The sequence below is a fragment of the Pleurodeles waltl genome, chromosome 6, assembly GCF_031143425.1.
Source record: "Pleurodeles waltl isolate 20211129_DDA chromosome 6, aPleWal1.hap1.20221129, whole genome shotgun sequence".
NCBI lineage: Eukaryota > Metazoa > Chordata > Amphibia > Caudata > Salamandridae > Pleurodeles > Pleurodeles waltl.
The window spans coordinates 230736101-230759950 of record NC_090445.1 but is presented as its reverse complement, the minus strand read 5'-3'; the positions used below and the strand labels follow the sequence as shown (position 1 = coordinate 230759950).

Here is a 23850-nt window from a genome sequence, read left to right as displayed (position 1 = left end):
CACGACCTAAGACTTTTGTCTTCTTAGTAGAATAAGCCAAAATCCAGGAGGCAGCACTTGGAGGCTCATTAATGTGATCCCTTAATGTACAATGGGAATTCAGTGACCTCGGCCTCTCGCACAATCCTCCTCTGTGGCCACCTCTTGCATTTACCAGTTAGTACGGGCGACAGTGGAGAGGTGACCACTGGACAACGCCCACTTCGAAATCTGGCACCTACCTAGTGCATGTCCTCAGAGGCGACCATAAAAGCAATCAATCACCAGATTGTTAAATATGGAGCAAAGCACACTTGCTGCCAATGACAAACGTACTTTGAACCCAACACACCTGGACTTCCAAACATTAGCAGAGCCTGCACGCGCCACCACTTGTGAGTGGAGCCTATGCCGTATTGCAACTGTCTCCATCACTAACTCCACGGCCTGCCCAGCACACACACCCTCTGCGTTTTCAAATTGTTAAAAGGCACCTGAGACACACAGCAGAGCACGGAGGACCGACTGAACTACAGGGCAGCCGTCTACAGCCCTAGTCTGGCCGATCTCGAGCTGTTCTCTGAATATTAGTCAATGGAGTTTTTAAAGAAACGGGCTGGTCTTGGGTCTCGAGCCGTTTTCAGAATGCTAATGGTTTGGACAGTCTGTTCCAAGTGGCTGGAGACAGGATCGCGAGGGGGGAGGCCCCGGCAGACCTCACAGAGAGGCTAGGGGATTCAAAGGGGTGTCGGGGGCATCTTGGAGTTTGGGATCTGCAGGTTGCTTTTGTCGTTGGTGTGGTAAGTTAGAAATGGTGTGCTCTCTTTCTATTGCTTCGGGTGTGTGGCAGCAAACGAGCTGAGCGCCATTTAACTATGCACCCCCGTTGGTGTTAAAACCTAAATACCACACATGCTGTGGTGCAGATGTCAAACATCTTATGTCAGAATTGCAGTCAGCTCAGAAAAGACCTATAACGCTCCTATTAAACAACGCCTTCATCATACCCCCACGTGATCAGAACTCCCCTATAAAGGCGGGCCTCAGCTCCCCTATTTCTCGGACTGTTACAACGAACCACTCTTTCAATCTTTCGCTTGAGTCTGCCCCATTGGTCTCATTCCTCCCGATTCCGTTAGTTCACTTCATTCTTAACCTGTCCCTGATTTCCCTTTCTCACAGCGCTCTGAGGTGTCTATTCGGCGACATGTTAGCGCTATATAAAACACTTTAAATAAATACGTACACAAATAAATGGAAAAGGACAATGGGATGTAAACCTATGAAATTGCTGGCTGGCGAGAATGCAAACACGTGCGAATAACGCAAAGCTGAGAGTGCGCGGTTGAGCGAAATATTCTGTCACTCACAAAGGAAATCTAGAAAACACTTCGTGCAGGACAAGCCCGGGCGAGAATGAATGGCTGGTAACAGCTGCACATGGACCAATTTGATCAAATAGCAGCTTTTCTCCATGCGAGGCTGCTTCAAAGCGCAGGGCCACCATTAGGGCTTTGACGTCAGTTTTCAGGTGAAGCGGCAGGTGCGAGTGAAGCTGAATGGGTACGTTGCCATGGTTACACCCATCATCTGGGGGGATTAAAGGCAGCGTTTTGTGCCAGCTGTGCAGTGTCTGCTGAGTCAAGTCACATTCCTCCAGGGATGAACGCATGTCACAGGCGGATGGGTGCCAGCATCAGAGAGAGAAGTAGAGAAAACACCATGTAAACTCCGCCCTCAAATCCCTTCAAGCGGAGAGGCGAAAGCGTGTACTGTGGACAGAAGGAGCGATATACTGTGAAAAGAGCGACACCTTCAGGCAACTGTGAGAACAGCATGGAGAAGTATATATGTTTCGTTTAAGAGGCCCAACTAACTGAAGGGTCTACCTGATCGGCGACTGGGGTTTGTTTTACTTGACATTTATTGATTTTCAAGCTTTTTTTTATGATTAGGCCATCAGGGAAGGCGGAGGAGCGTTTTACAATATAAACGGAATTATAATACAAACAATAGGAGCAATTCAACATAGAATTGTTAGCAATTGAAGTGTATAAAAAAGTAAGGAAAACGTGACCTTCAGTGTAAGGGGAGCGGGTGAGAGAGTGTGGGGCAGGGCCAGAGACGTGGCTAAAAATAACAACATGTTCTGCAATTGTTTTGTTGGTCTTTCACCTTTAAGTAGATACATACAAAATATAAAGTGACGTGTTATATGTGGCAGCATAATGTTCCTTATCTACAGTCTCTGGGCTTTATTTTTAAGGTCTGGCTTGACAGCACAGCTGTCGCCAGACAATCATGTGAGAATCATCAGCAGAGGGGCTTTGGCTCCACCCACATGTTGGTAGCCAGGAGTACATATTTTGATTGGGCAGAAGTGTGCTTACAAAGAAAAGTGCTTGCTCGCCACACAGCCGTAATCATTTTGTTTATCTAGCTATCTGAGCTTCATCTTTCAGGGGCACACAAATGACACTGCAATGCAAATAAAGTGTATTAGATAACTAGATCATTTATGTTGTTTTTCACTGGCTGCAGCACAAATGGAAGGAGGGCAACAATTAACCTACATGGATTTTTAGGTCTGGCTTGACAATGCAGCTGTCACCTGATCTATTAACATGCACCAATATTTTTCTATAGTTCTTTGCATATCATATATACACACACATTTCCATGCCAATTATTTGTAGTGCTTCATAATACCTCACAACATTCATCTGTAGCCAAACATGTTAGCATCCCCAATGTTTTCCAGTGGCACCGATTGACAGGCTGTGCCTTATTGTAGGGCTCAACACAAGGGATCGCCATGGTCAATAAGGTTCTTATTTACGAACCAGCAGGTGGCACAATTCCTCTATTTGTTTCTGGAAATAAAATTCAGCTTACTATAAAGCTGGTAGTGTGTGCATCCTTACTATATGTGCTTTCTGGTAGAAACTCGAACAAGAAACTTTACATAATGTGTAATATTGCTTTAAAAGTGAGAGCAACTGGAGAGTCACAAACTAATTGTATAATTAAACGATAAAACAGTACATTGATTTTGTTCATCTTGTTCGTCAGATAAACTTAACCACTGTTCTTTTCTCTGTGATATGCACACAGACTAATTAAATTCTTCACCTCGCTCTATTCAGTCTCTGCACTTTGTTTTTAGAACATGTTAAATGAAAAAGGTATGTAAGTTAAATTAACTGGGGAGAAATGTGTTCCTTTACATTATGAAAGCTCAGTTGGTCAATGATCACTGTCGATATCTGTATATTTAACCATCTGTCACAGGGCTGGACTCTGACTGGAACAGAGAAGATTCGTAACATGTATGTTTATTGTTTTAAGAGTTCCAGTCTGCCACCACAATCACAGTGAATATTCAAGTAGGGGTCATATTTACAAAGAATCAATTCACAAAAAAGTGGTTGGTAACTGCGCACTGACGTTTTGCAAATCAATTACGATTTTGTATACCAACCATTAAGTCGGTTGACAAATTCACCATTCACAGTGGGTCCTCAGCAACATTCATGAGGCAGGTCGCAAATTCTGACTCACACTGACTGGATGTTATCAAAAGGACGGGGGTCTGCTTGGGTCAGCAGACCACCATGATTGTCATTGCATTTAAATAAAATGTTATTTTTAAATGCAGCCCATTTTCCTTAAAGGAAATGTGGCTGCATTTAAGAAAACAATGTACTTAAAAAAAAAATATGGTAGAGTTTTCGAACAAACGTGTTTTTTTTTTTTTTTTTTTTTTTTTTTTTTTAACTTTACAGTGGAATATCACCCCCTTTGACCGAAACTGCAGCCATAAAGCATTGATACATAGCATTGCAAATCCTAACTTGGAAGGCAGTCCAACTCCCGCCCCTCTGCTAAAGTGCGGTTCGGAATACATAATGCATATCTAAACTCATTTTGTTATTTGGTAAACTGTTAACGAATTGCAAAATGGGGTTTGTACACTTAAAACCCCATTTAGCACGTTGAAAACTCAGATTTAAAGAATGGCAAGCTTTGCTGCCCATAAATGGCTATGGTCACCTACCCTAATTATTTTAAAATTGTATTATAAACAGTATAAGATAGGTTGCCATAAAATGTGCAAAAAGGTGTTTAAAATAAGTGTTTTCAAAATATATATTTCGTAATACGCAATCAGAATATTTCTTATGCTAACCTTTTAAGAAGTTTCTTTTAGAGGGACACACTCCAGCACTCTGCTTTTAACACTCTTATATTACCTCTCAAAAAGAATACATCTTTGTCATCTTGAAACCTCAAATCACTACATCAATTAAAGCCATGTAGTGGCTCCCAAGCAGCCTTTAGATCGGATTACCCAGTTGCACACATTTTTTATTTCTTCCAGGTAGCAGGCACCTGGGCAAGAAGGCTTGTTTCTTCGTTCTTTGTCTGCCTTTTCCTTGGTTTCACAGAACAGAAGAATCCCCCCTTTCCAAACAGCAAGCGACATTTGAGGGTTGGCATTATCTGTTTGGGTGTGGTTGTTTTATAACGAAAAAGTAAGAGAACCGTTTTATTACAATTAAAAAGGACTGGCAACATAATTCCCAAAAGATTCTGCCCACTTTAACCACTGGTCGGTACCCGCACCATAGACAACAGACAGCTTCTTCTACTATAGAGGGCAGGGTGCTTCTTCTATCAAGAATAATAGGGAGATGTAGCAGCAATGTGTATATAGGTATGTATGTGGTATTTCTATAGCATGAACCAAGCCAAAGTGCAGTGAAGCGCTATACCGGGTCAAAGGCAAAGATACAGTCAAAAGGTGACTGGAGGGCAACCTAGGTTCTGAGAAGAGAAGTGGACTGTTATTTCGCCATGATATTGTTATTGTGACATTTGCTGGTCATGCAGTACGATAAAAGACCGCAGGCCACATGAATGAGGCCTGAGGAAGACATTTAGGTGGAGGGGTTTGTGACAGTGAATCATATGATGTAACCAAACCGCCCCTCACCAAGCGGGTACTTCAGGGCTTTCACCTTGTCGTTCTTTTAACCTAAGCCACAAATGACAGTGCCAGAGTACCAATCATATCTACACATTAGGCGAAAACACTTCTAGCTCGAGTCCGGAGGTTAAAGATAGGATTTGCCTACATATGAAAAGGTGATGTGCAAACATATTTTTATCTGCCTTTCATTTGCAGATTTACATTCTATGATTTTTTCCTCCAACTTTATTATCACTGTGCTAATTGAAACAAGGTAATGGAGTAGGTCTCTTTTCTTGTCTCCATTTTATTTTTGAGGAAAGTCGAATTCGAAATTCCTCAAAATACATGCTGGACCTGGCATTTTTTTGTAAACACAAAATTTAGCTTTAAGGCCTAAAAATAATGAAGTGCTCCAAAACCTATGTGGGATGCCAATAAAAACTGTAATAACACCAGATTTAACTGAAATCTACTGAGCATTAACTGGTTATTACAATTGTTTCAAAGCATGTATTTAGAAGTGGATTACGGATAAACATTATTTTTTATTCTGCCATATTTAGTAATATGTAGTTATTTTCTTTTTATTTGGTCAACTCCTATTGCAGGTATTGTTTTAGTCCACTTATTTGTGCTATCTGCATCCCTGAATGAAATGTTGATATGATATGGACTTTGACTGTATGTCTAACTATCCTTAGAGGGATATTCCATAATAAAACTGGACCAAAGAACTGGTTGCGGTGTACTGTCTTCTCCAAGAAACATTTGCATAGTAATCTAGGGAACTTTCAGGGAGCTTCTTCGAACCTTTCCTCACCTCACTCTTTTCTTTCCTCTTCCGACTTTGCTTCTCATTTTTAAGGAGAGAGTTTGCATCAGTTCAGTGTGTGACTATATCAGCGGCAGGTGCTGTGGTATAGTAGGTGTTGTCACCTGCCAATGGCTTGACCCCCTGGTAGGATGGATGTCTGGATTATGTTACTTTGCTGGTTGGAGTGCCCAGCCTCGTCAATGTGCATGCCCACGTAGCTCGCCTATCCCACTCCCTCTGTGCACATCGCCCTCTGCCGGTGTCTGTGGACATGCCCCCCTTTCCAAGTGATCGTGTCTTCACGCCACACTATTCTCTGTTGCAGTGTGCATGCCCTTCTCTCAGTGTCCGTATGCCTTCCATTCCAGATCTGTGCCCCATGCTCCAGTCTCAGGTACAGCTGCTAGTGAGGTCTCACTTATACATGTAAACCTGTTAGTGAAGTCACACTTGCTCAGTGACAGAGATTCATTCGGTCAGATGTGTTATTTCAGTAGCTTGAGAAGTGACACATGGGCGGTCACAGTGCTTTGTGAATTTAGGATTGTGCAGCTGCAGCAGTTCATGAGGTCATACGTGTGCAGTTATCACTGCTAGCGAGGCTGTGCACTTACAGCAGCTAGTAAGGTTAGAGTTGTGCAGTTGCAGAGGCTTCCAAAATCACACTGATTTATGTAAATTATTTATGTCCGAGGCTAATTTCTGGCTCTGCACTTGCATTTAAAGTCCTGATACAGACATTTACAATACTGTCATGTCACGAACAAACCCTGAGGATTTGTTGAACACCTTCCACTGTATCGACCTCTAAGCCTTTGCAAGCCTGATCAAGGCACTGCCTGGTCCAAGGGGTGGCTTGAGGCATACAATGCTTACCTTAGAGGCCAGGTTGTCCACCAGAGCAATCATGGAGTTCTTGAACATGGTGGCAGCAGTCAAGGGGCGCTTGGTCACCTCGGTGATGCTCAGCTTCCCTTCCGGCCACATGCCCTTCAGGATAGGATTGGAGCTGAAAGTATAAATGGAAGAGAAGCACACTTTAGGAAGGATCCGTGGACATCAAGAAGTGGTGGCTTGCCCTTCTGGCATTGACCGTGCTTCCTGTGGACTCGGGGAGCGCAGAGGCAGAAACAAAGTAAACTTGGGTCTAGGAACTCAGTGAAATTAGGGAGCATGGATACAGTGGCAGGAACTGAAAGTAAACATTGCTCTGGGATCCAGTGTATTTGGGGAGCATGAAAACAAGAACTGAAAGTGAACATGGCTCCAGGAGCCTTATGTAGTCTGGGAGCATGAAGGCAGTTGCCTGAAATGCAAGTAGGCACGGCTCTAGGAATGCTGTGGACTCAGTGATCATGAAGGCTGGAACTAAAAGCAAACATGGCTGTACGCCTCCGTGGACTCCGGAAGCATGAAGGCGTGGCAGGGACTGAAAGTAAACATGGCTCTAGGAATTTGATAAAGATATCTGCGTGTGATCGTGTCACAGCTCTAACTCATCAAAAAAACAAACAGAGGGATAATGTGCCTGCTCCAGAGGTCAGCATCTATCCATGTAGTTCAACGATTTGAATTTTATGTAAGAAAGAGCAATGGGTTAATGATTTGATTGCAGAGAGACTTGTGTTACCTGCAGGTCACACGTTAGAACCTTGGTGATATAGGTCACTGCTTTATGCACCTGTATCAAAAGCTGCACCTAACGTGCAAGAAATATATTGAGAAGTTTGCAATTTTTTGTTATTACAGGTTATTAAAATTGTTTCATTTCACCAGCAATAAAACATTTATTAGGAAGTGTTATGAAGAAATCGCAATTACTGTATTTAAAGATATAGGGCCTGATTTAGATATTGGTGGACAAGTTGCTCTGTCACAATGATGACAGATATTACCGTCTGCCAAAATGTAAATCCTATAGAACATAATGGGTTTTAGGTTTTGGCAGACGGGATATCTGTTACTGTTGTTTTGCAGACAATGATTTGCGTGGTGGGTGCTAGTGCACCCGACGCAAAACAGCATTGCCTCTGGCTTTATTATGAGCTGGTGTCAATGTTGTGCGTTTACCGCTGGGCCAGCAGGCGGATACTGTGTTTACATTTCTGGCATGGCTTCATCACCTACCGACATGAATGCAACATAAATTCTTCTTTTCACCACTCCAGTATAAACATTCAGTGGCTTCTCATGTCTCGGGCAGCACCCCTAAACAATCTAAAGTGGCTACTTGTCCACCGCTGATCCAGCACTACAGCCCGTGCATGCCATGGCAAGACAGCTGCCAACAATCTAGGGCTTTGTGAGCATGAAGTCCCCTTTGATTGTAGTCAGTCCTTCCACAAAGTCGCTGACCTGACAAAGACCCATCTGGGCAGCAGAAATGGCAATACCTGGCATCTGGTTGCCTTTTTAGACTATGGCCAATGCCCGGTAGATTCCTACCTGTTATACATCAGACGCTTGAAATCCTGGAACAATGTATCCTTGTTCTTGTCAATGAATCCAACTACTGAGTACCTGCAACAAAAATAAAGAGGGTCTCAGCTGAGTGAAATCCTAATGTAGAAGGAAGCACTGGTAAAGACAGTGGGTCTGGCACTGGCTGCCAGCCTAGTGTGTTTGCCAATGTGTGTGTCTGATAAGTTGTTGTAAAATCGTTTTACAACACCATTAAAAAAAACATTAAAAACTATGTGACCAGGCACGCAGCCACGTCATCTTTCAATGTTTTTGTAAAAAAGTGTTACAAAAATGTTCAAAGATGGCGTCCTGTGTGTGCTTACTCTCAGGCAGATGTGCTTGAATGATTTTGTAATAAGGTTTTCCAAAAACATACAAAAATGCCACCCATATAAGTACATGCGCAGGCGGCCATCTTTGAATGTCTTCGAAGCCCATTTTTTAATGGACACCGCTTATAGCGCCCATGTAAAACGTGGAGCATCAGCAAGTGGTAGCAAGCATCCACTAGCAGCATCAAGGTAGCTGACACAGTTAAATAAATAAACTTTTTTTTTTTTTTTTTTTTTTAAACATCAGGCCAAAAGTCCAGAAGACTGAAGAGGACTACTGTTTTTTGGCAGTAGTCCACTTTGTGCTCAAGCAGTGTAACACAGGGAGCCAGCAGCTAAAGTGGGCTGACCCATTCACCACTTTTGTACTATGTGGTGGGCAAAAGCAATGGCGTGCATGGATGAAGAGGACTGGCTGTAAATTATAGTTATATATTTTTATTAAAACCAAATGTCTTGACTAACGCCAGACACAAACGAAGTGGTACAGGGCCTAGCCTGCCTGAGTCTGTTGAATACAGGAAACCATCTCTCAATACCCGGAAAAGGAGGAGTCTTTTGTTTCAGCCAATCTATACAGCGGGAACAAAGTTCAAACTGAAACAATATGCCACTCGTGATTTATCTGCAGATAACCTGCATGGTGTTAATGAAAGTTTGAATTAGGTTGCTTTTTGTAAATAAGACATAATCTGTAAATAACAGCAATGAAAATAATAGGGCGGTTTATGGCATCAGTCATAGTGTTTCTGGAATAAAGGAACAGAAATGAAGGTATCTGTAATAATTCCAGCATGGAGTCAAAGATTGTTTTCAAGCTTCAAGAGTTTTGATGGATTATTAGTGAACATGTAAGCCTGTCCACTTCTGGGGACCCACAGCAGGAAGTTATACATGGTCCCAACCTACCAGTTTTTATGAAATACACAATTTCTGCTCTCAAAACCCACAACGGAAGTGCCACTGTGTCCTGCCTTTTCCCTTCTGCCAAATACTCACCCAAATTCCTCACCACCCACAGCTGGGTTTAAAAGATGGCCTTGAACAGCTCCCATCGGAGAAGCACGCTATCCCAACCCTCAGGACCAGAACACCTGAAGCAGCTCAGTGCCCGGTGTGTACCCCCACGACCACCACACCATCCCATTTTACTATACCCACAACAGGAAGTGTCACATTGCCCAGGCCTACTCATTTCCATTGAATTTGCTACTCCCTCTATCAAATCCCAGACTGTGTTGAGCCACATGGCTAAGCATGCCTTTGTTGCTAGCTACACTACTTTGTCTCTGACGTGAACAGAATTGCGGCACAACCTTGATCTACAACAACTGCTGGCTACACCAGGACGAACTCCAAATAACAAAAAAACACAGGAAGGCCACGTGGCCCCAGCCTGGTAGCTTCTGTGCAGTGCGCTATCCATCACTCTGTTCTCACCAATGGAAGTCCCGTATTGTCTTAGTATGCTTGCTTCTGCTGAATCTACTAAGCTTCCCCTCAACAGCCAGAACATGGCAAGTGACCCAGCGTTCCCCTCCTGCCAGCCACATTGCTCCGCCTCTCACAGAAGCAGGAATGCCAAGTGGCTCTGACATCCCACACTGCGGGCCACATCACCCCATCTCTCAAAATGCACAACAGAGAATGTGATACATCGTTTCAACCTTAAACTCTGTGCCCAGTCACACCACCCAAACCCCACATATCCAGAACAAAAGTGCCACATGGCCCTAACCAGTGCTTAATTTGTAAATTAAGAGGTGCCGGTGCTCAAAGCCCTCCTCTTAAACACGAGGCTGCTGTAATGAAATCTGCCAGCACTGAATACTGAGGCAGCGTAATCCTGAAGCCATCTCGGGCCTCTTCAATCCATTTACGGCCACCCCTGCCCCTTCAGCTCGTCCTGCAACTTTCTACTTTCTCCCTTTATGACGCTTTTTAGTTTTTCCTTCTTCCGTCTTTCACATGTGTCTTTTGCTCGCAGCAAATGCTTAAGGCATAAGAATAAGCCCCGGCCCTCACAAATAAGTGCCGGTGCTCAGCACCGGAAACAACAAGCACAAATTAAGCACTGGCCCAAACCCATTCCTGCTGCCGGCCACACCACCTACTCGGTCAATGCTCATGACACTGTAAGAGCCAGGTGGCCCTGTACCTACTACATGCTAGTCATATTAGTCCTACTCTCCAGATGGGGGCACAGGAAATACTGCATAGCCCCTCCCTCCATCCCTGCTGCCAGTCAATCACCCTCATCAAGCAGACAGGAAGTGCCGCATAGCACCAGCCTTCTCATTGCTGCCAGCAACTCAACATAGGAAATGGAAGAGACACGTGCAACTGACATGCTTCCTTGTGCCAGTGGACCTCGTCCATCCCTCCACTGCAGGGACATGGAGGGTGATAGGGAAAAAGCCTGGACCCCTGCCGCGTGCATCACCACCTCATCTTTCAGTGCTTCAGTACATAAAATCCAAACAGTGGTAACCTACCTAGAACACGTAGATGTATCACATATCCTGCTTGTTCGCTGCCGCCAGACAATACCGCATCTCTTACCACCAGGCTCCTACCAAACTCCACCACCTGGCACCAAAGCACCAACACCCAGAGTATACTGACAGCGGGCACAGTCCCTTCCCAGAATATGATTGCCACTCTTACGTAGCCCCTTGACAGTTCCTGGAATTGCACAGATGTGCAGAATGACAGTCAAGGGGCATAAGATCAATGCTGGATTTCCTCGTAGGGACAGATTTTACACTTCAATGATCCTTAATCTGCATGGCTTCAGGTGGAGTAAGCATAGAGCCCTGACTGTCACAGGTGCAGGGAACCAAGGAGGGAGGCGATGATCTTTGCCCAATCCATTTCAGTCTCCACAGGGCAAAGAACTGGCTCAGCATGGATGTCCACAGTCGTTTAGTAATGTGGTGGACTGGTGAAATGACTTAAAATATGGTGTGCGCCTTTAGGCTTCCTTGGGATAAGTGGTGTTGCTGCCGTATGATGATGGTATTTAAGAAAAGTCCCCATCTTTGGTCCCAAGTCTCAGAGGGATTCCGGAGAGGATCCCCCACCGAAAACTCAATATTAGGGGTGCACAAAATATTCAGTCCAAATAAGCCTCGTTCATTTATAGCAAACATCTGGCTAAGATGCAAGTCAAATAAGTGTTCGAATGCAAATGCAAATGAAGCAGACCCTGCATCCCTGCCTGTTTCTCCTTGCAGACGGGGGTGCTGACAAGGAGAAAGATGTCCACCCCTGATGGGTCGATCGCCCAAAAGTTGAAACAAAGTCACTTACCACCACTGTGTGAAACTCCAAATTACATTTCAACCAGACCTACTCTACGCATACTCACACCACGTCTCCAGCGTAGTGCTTGATCCGGAAATCTCGGTCAAACTCCAGGGATTTGTCTGTAGCGCAAACCTAAAAAAAAAGAAACTACATAGTAAACCTGCCTATGTAATCGATACATGGTCTGGAGACATACAGTGCAGGGGCTCTCATTTTATGAGCTGAAATCCCAATCACTGAACACATGCTTTACACAAAAAAATACAATGACATGATCCACAAAATAATGACACTTAGTGGGGAGACCGACGTGCTTACAGATGTAGAGACATCAATGTAGGACATGCAGCAGATCATACCCCCCTCCCAGCCCTCTACATGCTTGGTTTAATATACGAAGACCATCCATGGCTTTCAATAGCGAACAGACTCCACGCTGATGACATGCCTCAGTAGACAGTGCTCCAGACCTGGCTACAGACAGGAACACAAAACACACACTGAAATAAAGGGCAAGCACAACAAGTGCAGAACGATGATGCACAGGCGAAGAAACACATCAGGTCTTTCGGAGCACACCTCTAGCAGACTCTTCCTGGGGTCTGAGCAGCAGGCTGGGTAGAGAAGTTCTTAAGAGAGAGTGGAAAAGGAAAAAAGATCAAAACAAATTTACAGCCAATCATAGACAAGGATGGAAAGAAAAAAAGATCGATAGACATTGATAATAGTAACATAAAGGCAGCAACAAAATGACAAAAAGATAGAAGAGAAAGAAAGAAGGGGAGAACCAAATAAAGGAGAGGAAAGAAGTACGGAGAGAAAGAGAAAGAAAGAACCAAAGAAAAAAGAGAAAGTGAAAGAAAGAGGAAGAAAGAAAGAAGAAAAGAAAGAAAGAAAAAAGAAGGGGAAAGAAAACAGAGTAAGAAAGAAAGGAAGAAAGAAAGAATGAGTGGGTGACAGAAAGAGTGAAAAATAAAGAGGGATAAAGATGAAATGGGAATGAGCCACTTCACAGAGAAATGAACACAGGGTCTCATAAAAGGTGTCAGTGCTGGTTCTTGGGTAAACCAACACTAGGCTGTCGTCTAACCATCAGCAGAAGATTGCACCAGAATGGGCCCAGAAGCATCCAATGTGGTCCCTAATAAGGGATGTATGGACCTGGGGAGTGCCAAACGGCACTTACCCTTCCTTGGGTACCAACATCCTTGCACCAGCTCTGGCATACACGAGCTCATTCTGCTAGGTTGCACTGAGATGCTAGATTCTGAAGATGTTAATACTCTCTATAGCACATGAATGGAAATGCTTGGAATAATCTTGATCACTGATAATTACTCGGGTGCGTTCCCCACCACTGGTTTCTGGCTCATCTGGACCATTAAAGAAAAGTATGAACCACAAACAAATCGGCCTTGGTTTGCTCCAACAGAAACAGTCTTACTGTGATCTTTCCAATTGTGCCAATGTCATTACTTTGCCTTCCCATCAGCACACACAAGAGGGCGAAGATCAGTCAGGGGGTCTGACGGTCACTCACTGGGCCTGGATACTGGCCAGAAGGAAAGCCTGCTTAGAGGTCTTAAGCGGAAGGTTGTGACACTGAACATAGCAATTTTAAGGATGTGTAACATGGACAAGTGTCCAGGCCCCCCACCCTTCTAAGCGACCCCTTGGTAAAGTGATCATGAATGTTACAAGTCCTGTTGGGATAACACGAAGTGATATTGTACTTACAAAAGAGATTCTTTTTAATTTGATAGCTGGGCACGCATGCTTCACAAAAGCTTAGAGCAGTGGTTCCCAACCTGTGGTCCGGGGACCACTGGGGGTCTGCGAAGCATCCTCAAGGGGTCCGCGACTGCTTATAAAATTCAATAATAGGAGATTAGGTCCCCGACTTTCAGTAATGACTCAGTGGGGGTCCCCAGATTCCAATAATGATTCAGTGGGGGTCCCCGGGTTCTAGTAATGATTGAAAGGTGGGGGTCCACAGAAGTCGAAAGGGTGGGAACCACTGGCTTAGAGCATGTCTTGCCTTCTCAAACATAACCCTCTCCCTCTAAGGCAACGGATGGCAAAGACTTAAAAATCATGTTGTTGTCCTTTTTTCAGCTCATTCCTTGTACCCACCCCTCTTTCTGTACCTCTTTCCCCCCAACCACTCTATATCCCAAGCTACCCAACCTTTCTCTATCTGAACTCTCTCGGCCTTACCTGTACCTACCTTACCTTTCTCAATTCACCTCTTTATATTCCATCCTCTCTATACACCTCACTGCTCTGTTTCCATCTCAGCACCCTGTATCTCCTCCGTCACCTCCATCCCTCTCCCCACCTCTTCTCCCTCTTTACATCACCTTTCAGCACAACTCCCCACTCGCTACCTCATTTCTCTCTATCTCACATCTTTCTGTCCACCTCCTGACTCTCGGGCCCACCGCTCTCTGTCACTACTCAACCTCTTGATTTACCTCCCCATAGGTGTCTGAGTCATCTCTCCACCACCCCACTCTTTCCAAGCCTGTTCCCTCAACCTCCTTAAACGTACTCCTTTCTCCTTATCTTATTCTTCACCCCTACCTCTTTTTCTCTATCAATTTCTCTCTCTCTCATTTCTCTTTGTACATCCTTCTTCCGTACCTGTCTTTACCTCACCCCCTCTATATAAACCTCGCCTCACTTTCTGTACCTCACCTTTGTCACTCTAATTCACCGACTCTGTACCCCTCATCCGTCTCTCTACCTTCCTCTCTCTACCTGTCTCTGCCTCACTACTCTATTTACCCAACCTGTTTGTCTTTACCTCTTTTCCTGGTGCCTCTCTCTGCCTCACTGTGGTCTCAGCTGCACCTCCATCTATAACTTCTCTCTCTGCCCCACCTCTCTTCCTGCCCACCCACCCCTACCCTTCTGTTTCTCTCCAACCCACCTCTTTTTCACATTACCCCTTTCTCTGCCTCACTCCTTAATGTACCCCACCTCTCTCGGTATGTTTCCTTCTCCCTTTATCGAGCACTTTCTACCTCACTTTAAAAACCTGCCCTATCTCTTTACCTGTCTTTCTCTACCTACCTCCTCCTGGCTGCCTCATATTCCCGCCTTTCCCTTAGTTACTTCCCTCCCTGCCTCACTTCGCTGTCTATCTCATCACTATGTCAACTTCACCTATCTGGCTGCCCTGTCCTTCTCCTGTCTCCAGCACCCTCCCCTTCAATCTACCGAGCAGAGTTGGAATCCACTATCTAGCAGGAGGAGCAGAGGGCCAAGCAAGGAACATAAGTTGAGGAAATGATCAGACTTCACCGCATTAAATGGGTAAAAACTATTGAAGCAGTGTTGTGATTTTCAGCAGTGCAGGGAAAGTGCCAGTTCAGAAGGGGAATCTTTTTAGTTATTAAAGTTACAACTTCAAGTACTATTTTCAGATTATACTTTTTCTACTTAAGATCACCAACCCACCCTTACCTTGTATTTCCTATAATGGGAGGAAAAAGCTGGTTATACTGAATTCCACATTGTTTTTGTTAGACATGTAAACATCTACATGCAAGCACTCACAGAAATTGCTTTAGAAATGTTTGTTCAACCTTTCTTTTGGTACTATATACTTGTAGGCGATGGGAGTTTGAAATTCTGCAATTTTTTGTGTGTTCCTATTTCTGAAAGTTTAAAATATAATTAAAAAACATTTGACATTCTTAGGGCTTCAAATAGATGAAAAAGCCGTATAATTTGTTCAGCAGGGGCCCAAAAATACATCTTTCCCGGGGCTTCTAAAATCCTTGAAATGGCCGGTCTGCAATGTGTGCTACACATGTGCACGGATTAAGATCAGGGCCACTGAAATTATATGATTGTGTGGTTGCATCGTATTTTTGCATAATTATGGATTTGCCACATTAGTCTGGTTAGAGAAGCAGCATTTGCCACATAATCCATCTGCAGCGCAATCTGCAGAGATTAACAAAAAAAATTGCTCGCTGAAACAGTTCAAAAGTTACTAAAATCCCAGCAACAAATCTTGCTGTGCAGTGGAAGGCCCTTTACAAAGATTGAATGGTGACCTTTCTGTTGCTTATTGTAGTATGTGATGTTAAACTGGTACTAATGAGGTGCAACTTATTCCCACGCAGTGTAAAAATAAAAAAAATGTGAAGTCACGTTTTCACGAAATGTGCAACATTACGTTGCATAGTTGGCCTTTTCTTGCTGCATAATTCGACCCTCCCCTGCCACACAATTTGGTCCTTTCTCTGCAATCCCGACTATGCAAAGAAAAACAGGGCCTCCATTTTTTGTTGTACAAATGGAGATCTGGCTTTGCACTTTGTTACATCAAATATTGCTCCTGAAACGAGATCAGCAGCCTGATTAATTTGTTAACAAACAGGGTGTTAATTGCGAGCAAGATTTCTGCATCAGAAGAGATCAAAGTGTAAAAACAAAGAAAAAATCTGTAAACTACCAGGAAATGATCAGACATGCATGATCTGGCATTTCTCATATGTCATCGCTCAATACTATGCGTATTTATCTCTTTCACTGGCTGCCTGCAGAGAACCTAGAGACAGAAGTGTTTACTGATTTGTGGATGACGCCACCTGCTGGATTTATATTGAAATGTTCCAATGGTATCTAAAGTTTCACCCACATAAATCGACGACGATAGTACGTAGAGGACTAGTTTGATCAGTAAGATTAGGGGGACGTGAACTTCAGATTTCCCCTAGTTCGATCTTTCTAGTATTTAAAGTTATTTTATTTTTTTATTATTGTAATTGGTATTATATATATGTAATAAACATGCATTCATTCAACAATAATGATGGCACATCTTGTGAAAATACATCATATGAGATGCGGGACAAGAGGAGGGCTTATGGGGCAGTGTGCACTGTTAGGGGAACTTATATTATTCAAACTAATCAAAATTTTTTTAGACCTTCAAAACAGAGATGAGAGAGAGAGAGATTGTTTTGTCTGTGTGTGATGGACAAATCCCAGGTGAAGTCTGACAGACACTTCACCATGCCCAACTGAAAGCACCAGTACCCAACTATTTGATACAGCATGCATTAAGGGGGTGTAAGACTCCAAATACTATCCCCGCCCCCCCCCCCCCCCCCAAGAAGGTAAGCCCCTCACAGTAGTGTAGAAATTCCGAACTTCAGCAAAACCGAAATGACCTCATTATCTCCCTAAGTACTGACATCCGGGTGCTAAGCCCCATACGGAGAAGCCGCCTGATTCAACGCCGCTCAGTACTTGGGGGATCTATTTTACAGAACATTTAGGGATGTTTTCTTTACTGGCTCGTGAACGCTCGCTAAACTGGTTTTAGTCCGAATCGCAAGCCACCCGCCATCAGGCAGCGCTCGCACAGAGTGCACAATAGTGTAATTACTACCACACATGCCGTTGTGTCACTGCAGCCCAGTGTGCAGTCTGCGTGGGGCAGGGGCAGCGGCAGACAGGGTACAGGGGCATGCAGGGATCCCGCCGGGGCGCGGCTGTGTGTTTCATTACATATTCTAGCATTGCTCTTGTGGTGATGTTGAAACGCAGGACAACCCCCAGGTGTGGTGATAATGTACTGTAACCGTGTCAGGGTATTGTGTATGGGATGTGTCCTTGGCGGCAAGTAACGGAGTCCTTGTAACTGGTCAGTGATGTATATATCTGTCAATCCGAGAACACCTGTTATGGACAAACGAAGAGACAGTGGGAAAACAATCTGTGGGCAACAGGGAGCTAGTGGTTCTGCCTCATTGTCTCTGGATGCCACCATTATTGTGCCTTGAGGCTTTGCAACCAGGATTGATTTGTGTGGGTGCGTACCAAGGGCTTTAGAGTGTAGGCATTAGAGCCTTTGTGACTGGGTGTGTCTCAGGTGCAGTGCGCTCCCATTCTTCTTTCACTCGAGGGACACTTTCTCTGGTGCAGATCTCATGTATAGGGTCAGCAGGCAAAACGATGTTCTTTCCTAATGACGGTCTAGGAGCTGCGCACTTGCCCCTTCTTTTCAATAGGAGTTTGACAAACTACGAAAAACAGGTGCAGGGACCACACAGGTTTTGATAGCCTCTTCCAACAACTATTCAGTGCCTACATAGTCTTTAATTTATTATATTTTTCTTTCCCATATGTTGTGGTGGGGCTTATCATCAATTGTGCTTATTGCCTTAATGGTGCCCTGTGCGACAGCTGCCTGCTGACATTTTGTTGACATTTCCTGATATCCAGCACTATCTAGTGGGCAACCTTTGACATTGCGCTGCCCGTTCAAAGTTGTTTCCAATGAGAGTGGATGGCTCGGGGAGGGTCTGCGAAATGCGGCGGACAGTCTTCCTCTTCCTTGGACTCTCTGCCCGCAAGACAGTTTTGCCGCCACACTCAGGGGAGGGAAAAGCAGCAGTGATTTACATAGTGAGGAATGTTCTCCTTGTTTCCTGCTCCAATCTCCCTCTCAGATGTCTGCTTCCTCCTGCCTGTATGTGGTGCCTTTCCGCTTCCAGTAGCTGGCTCCCACCAGTGCACTGCAGTGGAAGGATCCCAATGCCTCAGCAGAAACAGGCTCGGCCCAACCCACTTCTTCGTTCAAGCAGACTCTATTAGGAAACTCCTCTCTCACAGCACCGCAGACATGGCTCACTTCTTAGGGTGACCAGATACTGAGAAGCAAAAACCGGGACAGGTCAGACATAAAAGTTGAAATAAAGCTTTTAGTCTTACATCTATACCTGGCATGTCCGTTTTTTATGTAGCCTTGTAAATGTGTATATATGTACGTATGTATATGTGTGTGTGTGTGTATATATATATAAATATATATGTATATATTATATATATATATATACACACCACACACAGATACACACACACACACACACACGTAGTGCTGTAGATTCACATGCTTTGCATAAGTCCGCCATCTAGTGTTGGGCTTGAAGTGTTACACGTTGTTTTTCTTCGAAGAAGTCCCCCCCACACCCCTCCAAGTCACAGGATCGAGTGACTCCTCCTCTCGGTGATACCGCAAATGGGCATCGAGTCCATTAGATTGTTTTCCCACAGGAGGGTGAAGTAAAGAGTGTACAAGTGTATTTGTATATATATAATAAAGAAATGAGATGTCCATGCAATGTATATACATATTTACAATATGTGGTACTACAACAGCCACAGGCTTCTGGGGAGGAGTGAGGGCACATGTGAATCTACAATACTATTTGCCGCGAACAGATGTCTACTGAGTAAGTAACATATTCCTTTCAATGGCATGTGTAGCTGTATGCATAGACTGTAAAGCAGTCCCCTCCCAAATTAAGCAGTGGTTAGCCTGTAGGAATTGGAGTAGTCTGAAATAGTGTTTTGAGCACTGCCTGTCCAACGTTTATTTGTTGGCGAGGTAACACAGCCACACAGTAGTGTTAAGTACATGTGTGATGCAGACCATGTGGCTGCTTTACATACAGGGAGTGCAGAATTATTAGGCAAATGAGTATTTTGACCACATCATCCTCTTTATGCATGTTGTCTTACTCCAAGCTGTATAGGCTCGAAAGCCTACTACCAATTAAGCATATTAGGTGATGTGCATCTCTGTAATGAGAAGGGGTGTGGTATAATGACATCAACACCCTATATCAGGTGTGCATAATTATTAGGCAACTTCCTTTCCTTTGGCAAAATGGGTCAAAAGAAGGACTTGACAGGCTCAGAAAAGTCAAAAATAGTGAGATATCTTGCAGAGGGATGCAGCACTCTTAAAATTGCAAAGCTTCTGAAGCGTGATCATCGAACAATCAAGCGTTTCATTCAAAATAGTCAACAGGGTCGCAAGAAGCGTGTGGAAAAACCAAGGCGCAAAATAACTGCCCATGAACTGAGAAAAGTCAAGCGTGCAGCTGCCACGATGCCACTTGCCACCAGTTTGGCCATATTTCAGAGCTGCAACATCACTGGAGTGCCCAAAAGCACAAGGTGTGCAATACTCAGAGACATGGCCAAGGTAAGAAAGGCTGAAAGACGACCACCACTGAACAAGACACACAAGCTGAAACGTCAAGACTGGGCCAAGAAATATCTCAAGACTGATTTTTCTAAGGTTTTATGGACTGATGAAATGAGAGTGAGTCTTGATGGGCCAGATGGATGGGCCCGTGGCTGGATTGGTAAAGGGAGAGAGCTCCAGTCCGACTCAGACGCCAGCAAGGTGGAGGTGGAGTACTGGTTTGGGCTGGTATCATCAAAGATGAGCTTGTGGGGCCTTTTCGGGTTGAGGATGGAGTCAAGCTCAACTCCCAGTCCTACTGCCAGTTCCTGGAAGACACCTTCTTCAAGCAGTGGTACAGGAAGAAGTCTGTATCCTTCAAGAAAAACATGATTTTCATGCAGGACAATGCTCCATCACACGCGTCCAAGTACTCCACAGCGTGGCTGGCAAGAAAGGGTATAAAAGAAGGAAATCTAATGACATGGCATCCTTGTTCACCTGATCTGAACCCCGTTGAGAACCTGTGGTCCATCATCAAATGTGAGATTTACAAGGAGGGAAAACAGTACACCTCTCTGAACAGTGTCTGGGAGGCTGTGGTTGCTGCTGCACGCAATGTTGATGGTGAACAGATCAAAACACTGACAGAATCCATGGATGGCAGGCTTTTGAGTGTCCTTGCAAAGAAAGGTGGCTATATTGGTCACTGATTTTTTTTTGTTTTGTTTTTGAATGTCAGAAATGTATATTTGTGAATGTTGAGATGTTATATTGGTTTCACTGGTAATAATAAATAATTGAAATGGGTATATATTTTTTTTTGTTGAGTTGCCTAATAATTATGCACAGTAATAGTCACCTGCACACACAGATATCCCCCTAACATAGCTAAAACTAAAAACAAACTAAAAACTACTTCCAAAAATATTCAGCTTTGATATTAATGAGTTTTTTGGGTTCATTGAGAACATGGTTGTTGTTCAATAATAAAATTAATCCTCAAAAATACAACTTGCCTAATAATTCTGCACTCCCTGTATGTCTGCTATTGGTATATTCCCTAAGAATGCCATTGAAGCTCCTTTTTTTCCTAGTGGAATGTGCTTTAGGAGTTACTAATAGCTGTCTTTTAGCTTTAAGATAGCAAGTCTGAATACACTTTACTATCCATCTGGCTAACCCATGTTTTGAAATAGGATTACCTTTGTCAGGCTGTTGAAATGCCACAAAGAGTTGCTTGGATTTTCTGAAATCTTTTGTTCTGTCTATATAGTACATGAGAGATCTTTTAACATCAAGGGTGTGAAGAGCTCTTTCAGCCACAGAATCTGGCTGTGGAAAGAAGACTGGCAATTCCACTGACTGACTGATATGAAAAGGTGAAACCACCTTTGGTACGAATTTTGGATTTGTCCTAAGAACTATTTTGTTTTTGTGAATTTGAAAGAAAAGTTCTTGCAAAATGAATGCTTGAATTTCACTAACTCTTCTTAAAAAAGTGACTGCCATTAAGAAGGCAACCTTCCATGATAAAAACCGAAGAGGGCAAGAGTACATGGGTTCAAATGGTAGCCCCTTAAGTCTTGTGACTACAATATTAAGATTCCACACAGGGACTGGTGGCGCTCTAGGTAGAATAACCCTTTTAAAACCTTCCAAACAAGCCTTTATATCAGGAATCCTAAACAGGGAAGTATGGTGTCTGTTTTGGAGGTAAGCAGCTATTGCTGTTAAATGGATCGTAAGAGAGGAGTATGCAAGGTTTGCTTTTTGTAAGTGTAGCAAACAGCAAACAATATCCTGTATTGAAGCTTTAAGTGGGTCAATGTTTCTGGGCTGACAGTAGTAGACAAAACGCTTCCATTTAGCCACATAACACTGTCTAGTTGTGGGTCTGCATGCTTCCGTTAGAATATCCATACATTCATTCAGATATAAGTTATAAGTAGCCAAACTATATGACTTCAGGAGCCAAATCGCCAGGTTGTATATGCTGGGATTTGGATGTGTGACTTGACCTCTCCTTTGAGTCAACAGGTCTGGCCTGTTTGGTAGTTTGTGATGTGGTACTACAGACAGATCCAATAGTGTTGTTTACCAATATTGACGTGCCCACGTGGGAGCTGAGTATCATGGTGATCGAGGTTTGTTTTATCTTTTTGATTAGAAATGGAATTAGTGGGAGAGGTGGAAAAGCATAAGCAAATATCTCTGACCAGTTGATCCATAGAGCATTGCCCTTGGATTGAGGGTGTGGGTACCTGGATGCAAAGTTTTGGCATTTTGCGTTTTTCTCCTGTGCGAAAAGATCTATGTCTGGGGTTCCACACATTTGGAAGTATTGTTGAATCACCTATAGGTGAATCTCCCATTTGTGTACTTGTTGCTGAGGCCTGCTTAAGAGGTCCGCTAGTTGGTTGTGCATCCCTGGAATATACTATGCCAGTAATTGAATCTCATTGTGACTTGCCAGTTTCTAAATTGTCTATGCTAAAAGCGACAATTGAGATGAGTGTGTCGCCCCCTGTTTCTGCAGATAATACATTGTGGTCATATTGTCTGTCCTTATTAACGCTATCTTGTGTGTGATTTTTGTTTGAAAGACTTTGAGCGCTAGTAATATTGCTAGTAATTCCAAGTGGTTTATATGATAAGTTTGTTGAATTGAGTTCCATTCCTCTTGTATAGTCAGGTCATTGAGATGGGCTCCCCAACCTATCATTGATGCATCTGTTGTGATTGTGGTCTGAGGTACAGGGTCTTGAAAGGGCTGCCGCTTTGATAGGTTGATATAATTCCACCATTGCAGAGAGCGGTGAGTCTGGCGGTCTAAGAACACTAGATCCTGAATTTGACCCTGTGCCTGAGACCAATGTTGAGAAAGACACTGTTGTAGTGGTCTCACATATAGGGGGTCATTCTGACCCTGGCGGCCGGTGACCGCCAGGGTCACCGACCACGGGAGCACCGCCAACAGGCTGGCGGTGCTCCCAAGGGCATTCTGACCGCGGCGGTTCAGCCGCGGTCAGAAAGGGTAAACCGGCGGTCTCTCGCCGGTTTACCGCTGCCCCATTGAATCCTCCATGGCGGCGGAGCGCGCTCCGCCGCCATGGGGATTCAGACACCCCCTACCGCCATCCTGTTCATGGCGGGAAACCCGCCATGAACAGGATGGCGGTAGGGGGTGCCGCGGGGCCCCTGGGGGCCCCTGCAGTGCCCATGCCAAAGGCATGCCGTAAGAGGGCCCCACAAAGTATTTCAGTGTCTGCTTTGCAGACACTGAAATACGCGACGGGTGCAACTGCACCCGTCGCACCCCTGCAACTACGCCGGCTCAATTCTGAGCCGGCGTCCACGTTGCAGGGGCATTTCCGCTGGGCCGGCGGGCGCTCTTTTGGAGAGCGCCCGCCGGCCCAGCGGAAATGTTTGAATGGCCGCCGCGGTCTTTTGACCGTGGTGCGGTCATTTGTCGGCGGTACCTTGGCGGACGGCCTCCGCCGTCCGCCAAGGTCTGAATGACCCCCATAGTCTTGCATTGGGTACTATTTCTATGCATAAAGCTATAATTCTCAATAGTTTCATTACCAACTTTATTGTGTAAGTGTGGTTGCATTGTATTTGAGTTATGAGATTGCGAACTGCTTGAATTCTGGCTAGGTTTGGGTATGCTAATCCTGAATGTGTGTTGAGAATTGCTCATAGATACAGTTGTATCTGTGCTGGCTGCAGGTGAGATTTCTGATAATTGATTGTGAATCCTAGACTGTATAGAATGTCTACGGTATATTGAGTATGTTGTTAACAGATTTGAATTGTACTGGCTTTTCTGAGCCGTCCAGATATGGGAAGACATGTATGTGTTTTCTTCTGAGGAATGCTGCAACTACCGCTAGCCATTTGGTGAACACACTTGGTGCTGTTGTTACCCTGAACGGTAGCATTTTGAATTGGTAGTGGTTTCCTGCTATAACAAATCTTA

General features: G+C 44.2%; 1 protein-coding gene across 1 annotated transcript in view; it reads right to left on the bottom strand.

The window, feature by feature from the left end:
* MYO1D (myosin ID) overlaps positions 1 to 23850 on the bottom strand; it is a 422174-nt gene that overhangs the window by 198153 nt on the left and 200171 nt on the right. The window contains exons 12-14 of the mRNA XM_069237971.1: positions 11934 to 12004; positions 8214 to 8288; positions 6645 to 6777 (exon numbers count right to left, since the gene is read on the bottom strand). Of these exons, the coding sequence (XP_069094072.1) occupies positions 6645 to 6777; positions 8214 to 8288; positions 11934 to 12004 (279 nt within the window). The remainder of the gene's footprint in view (positions 1 to 6644; positions 6778 to 8213; positions 8289 to 11933; positions 12005 to 23850) is intronic.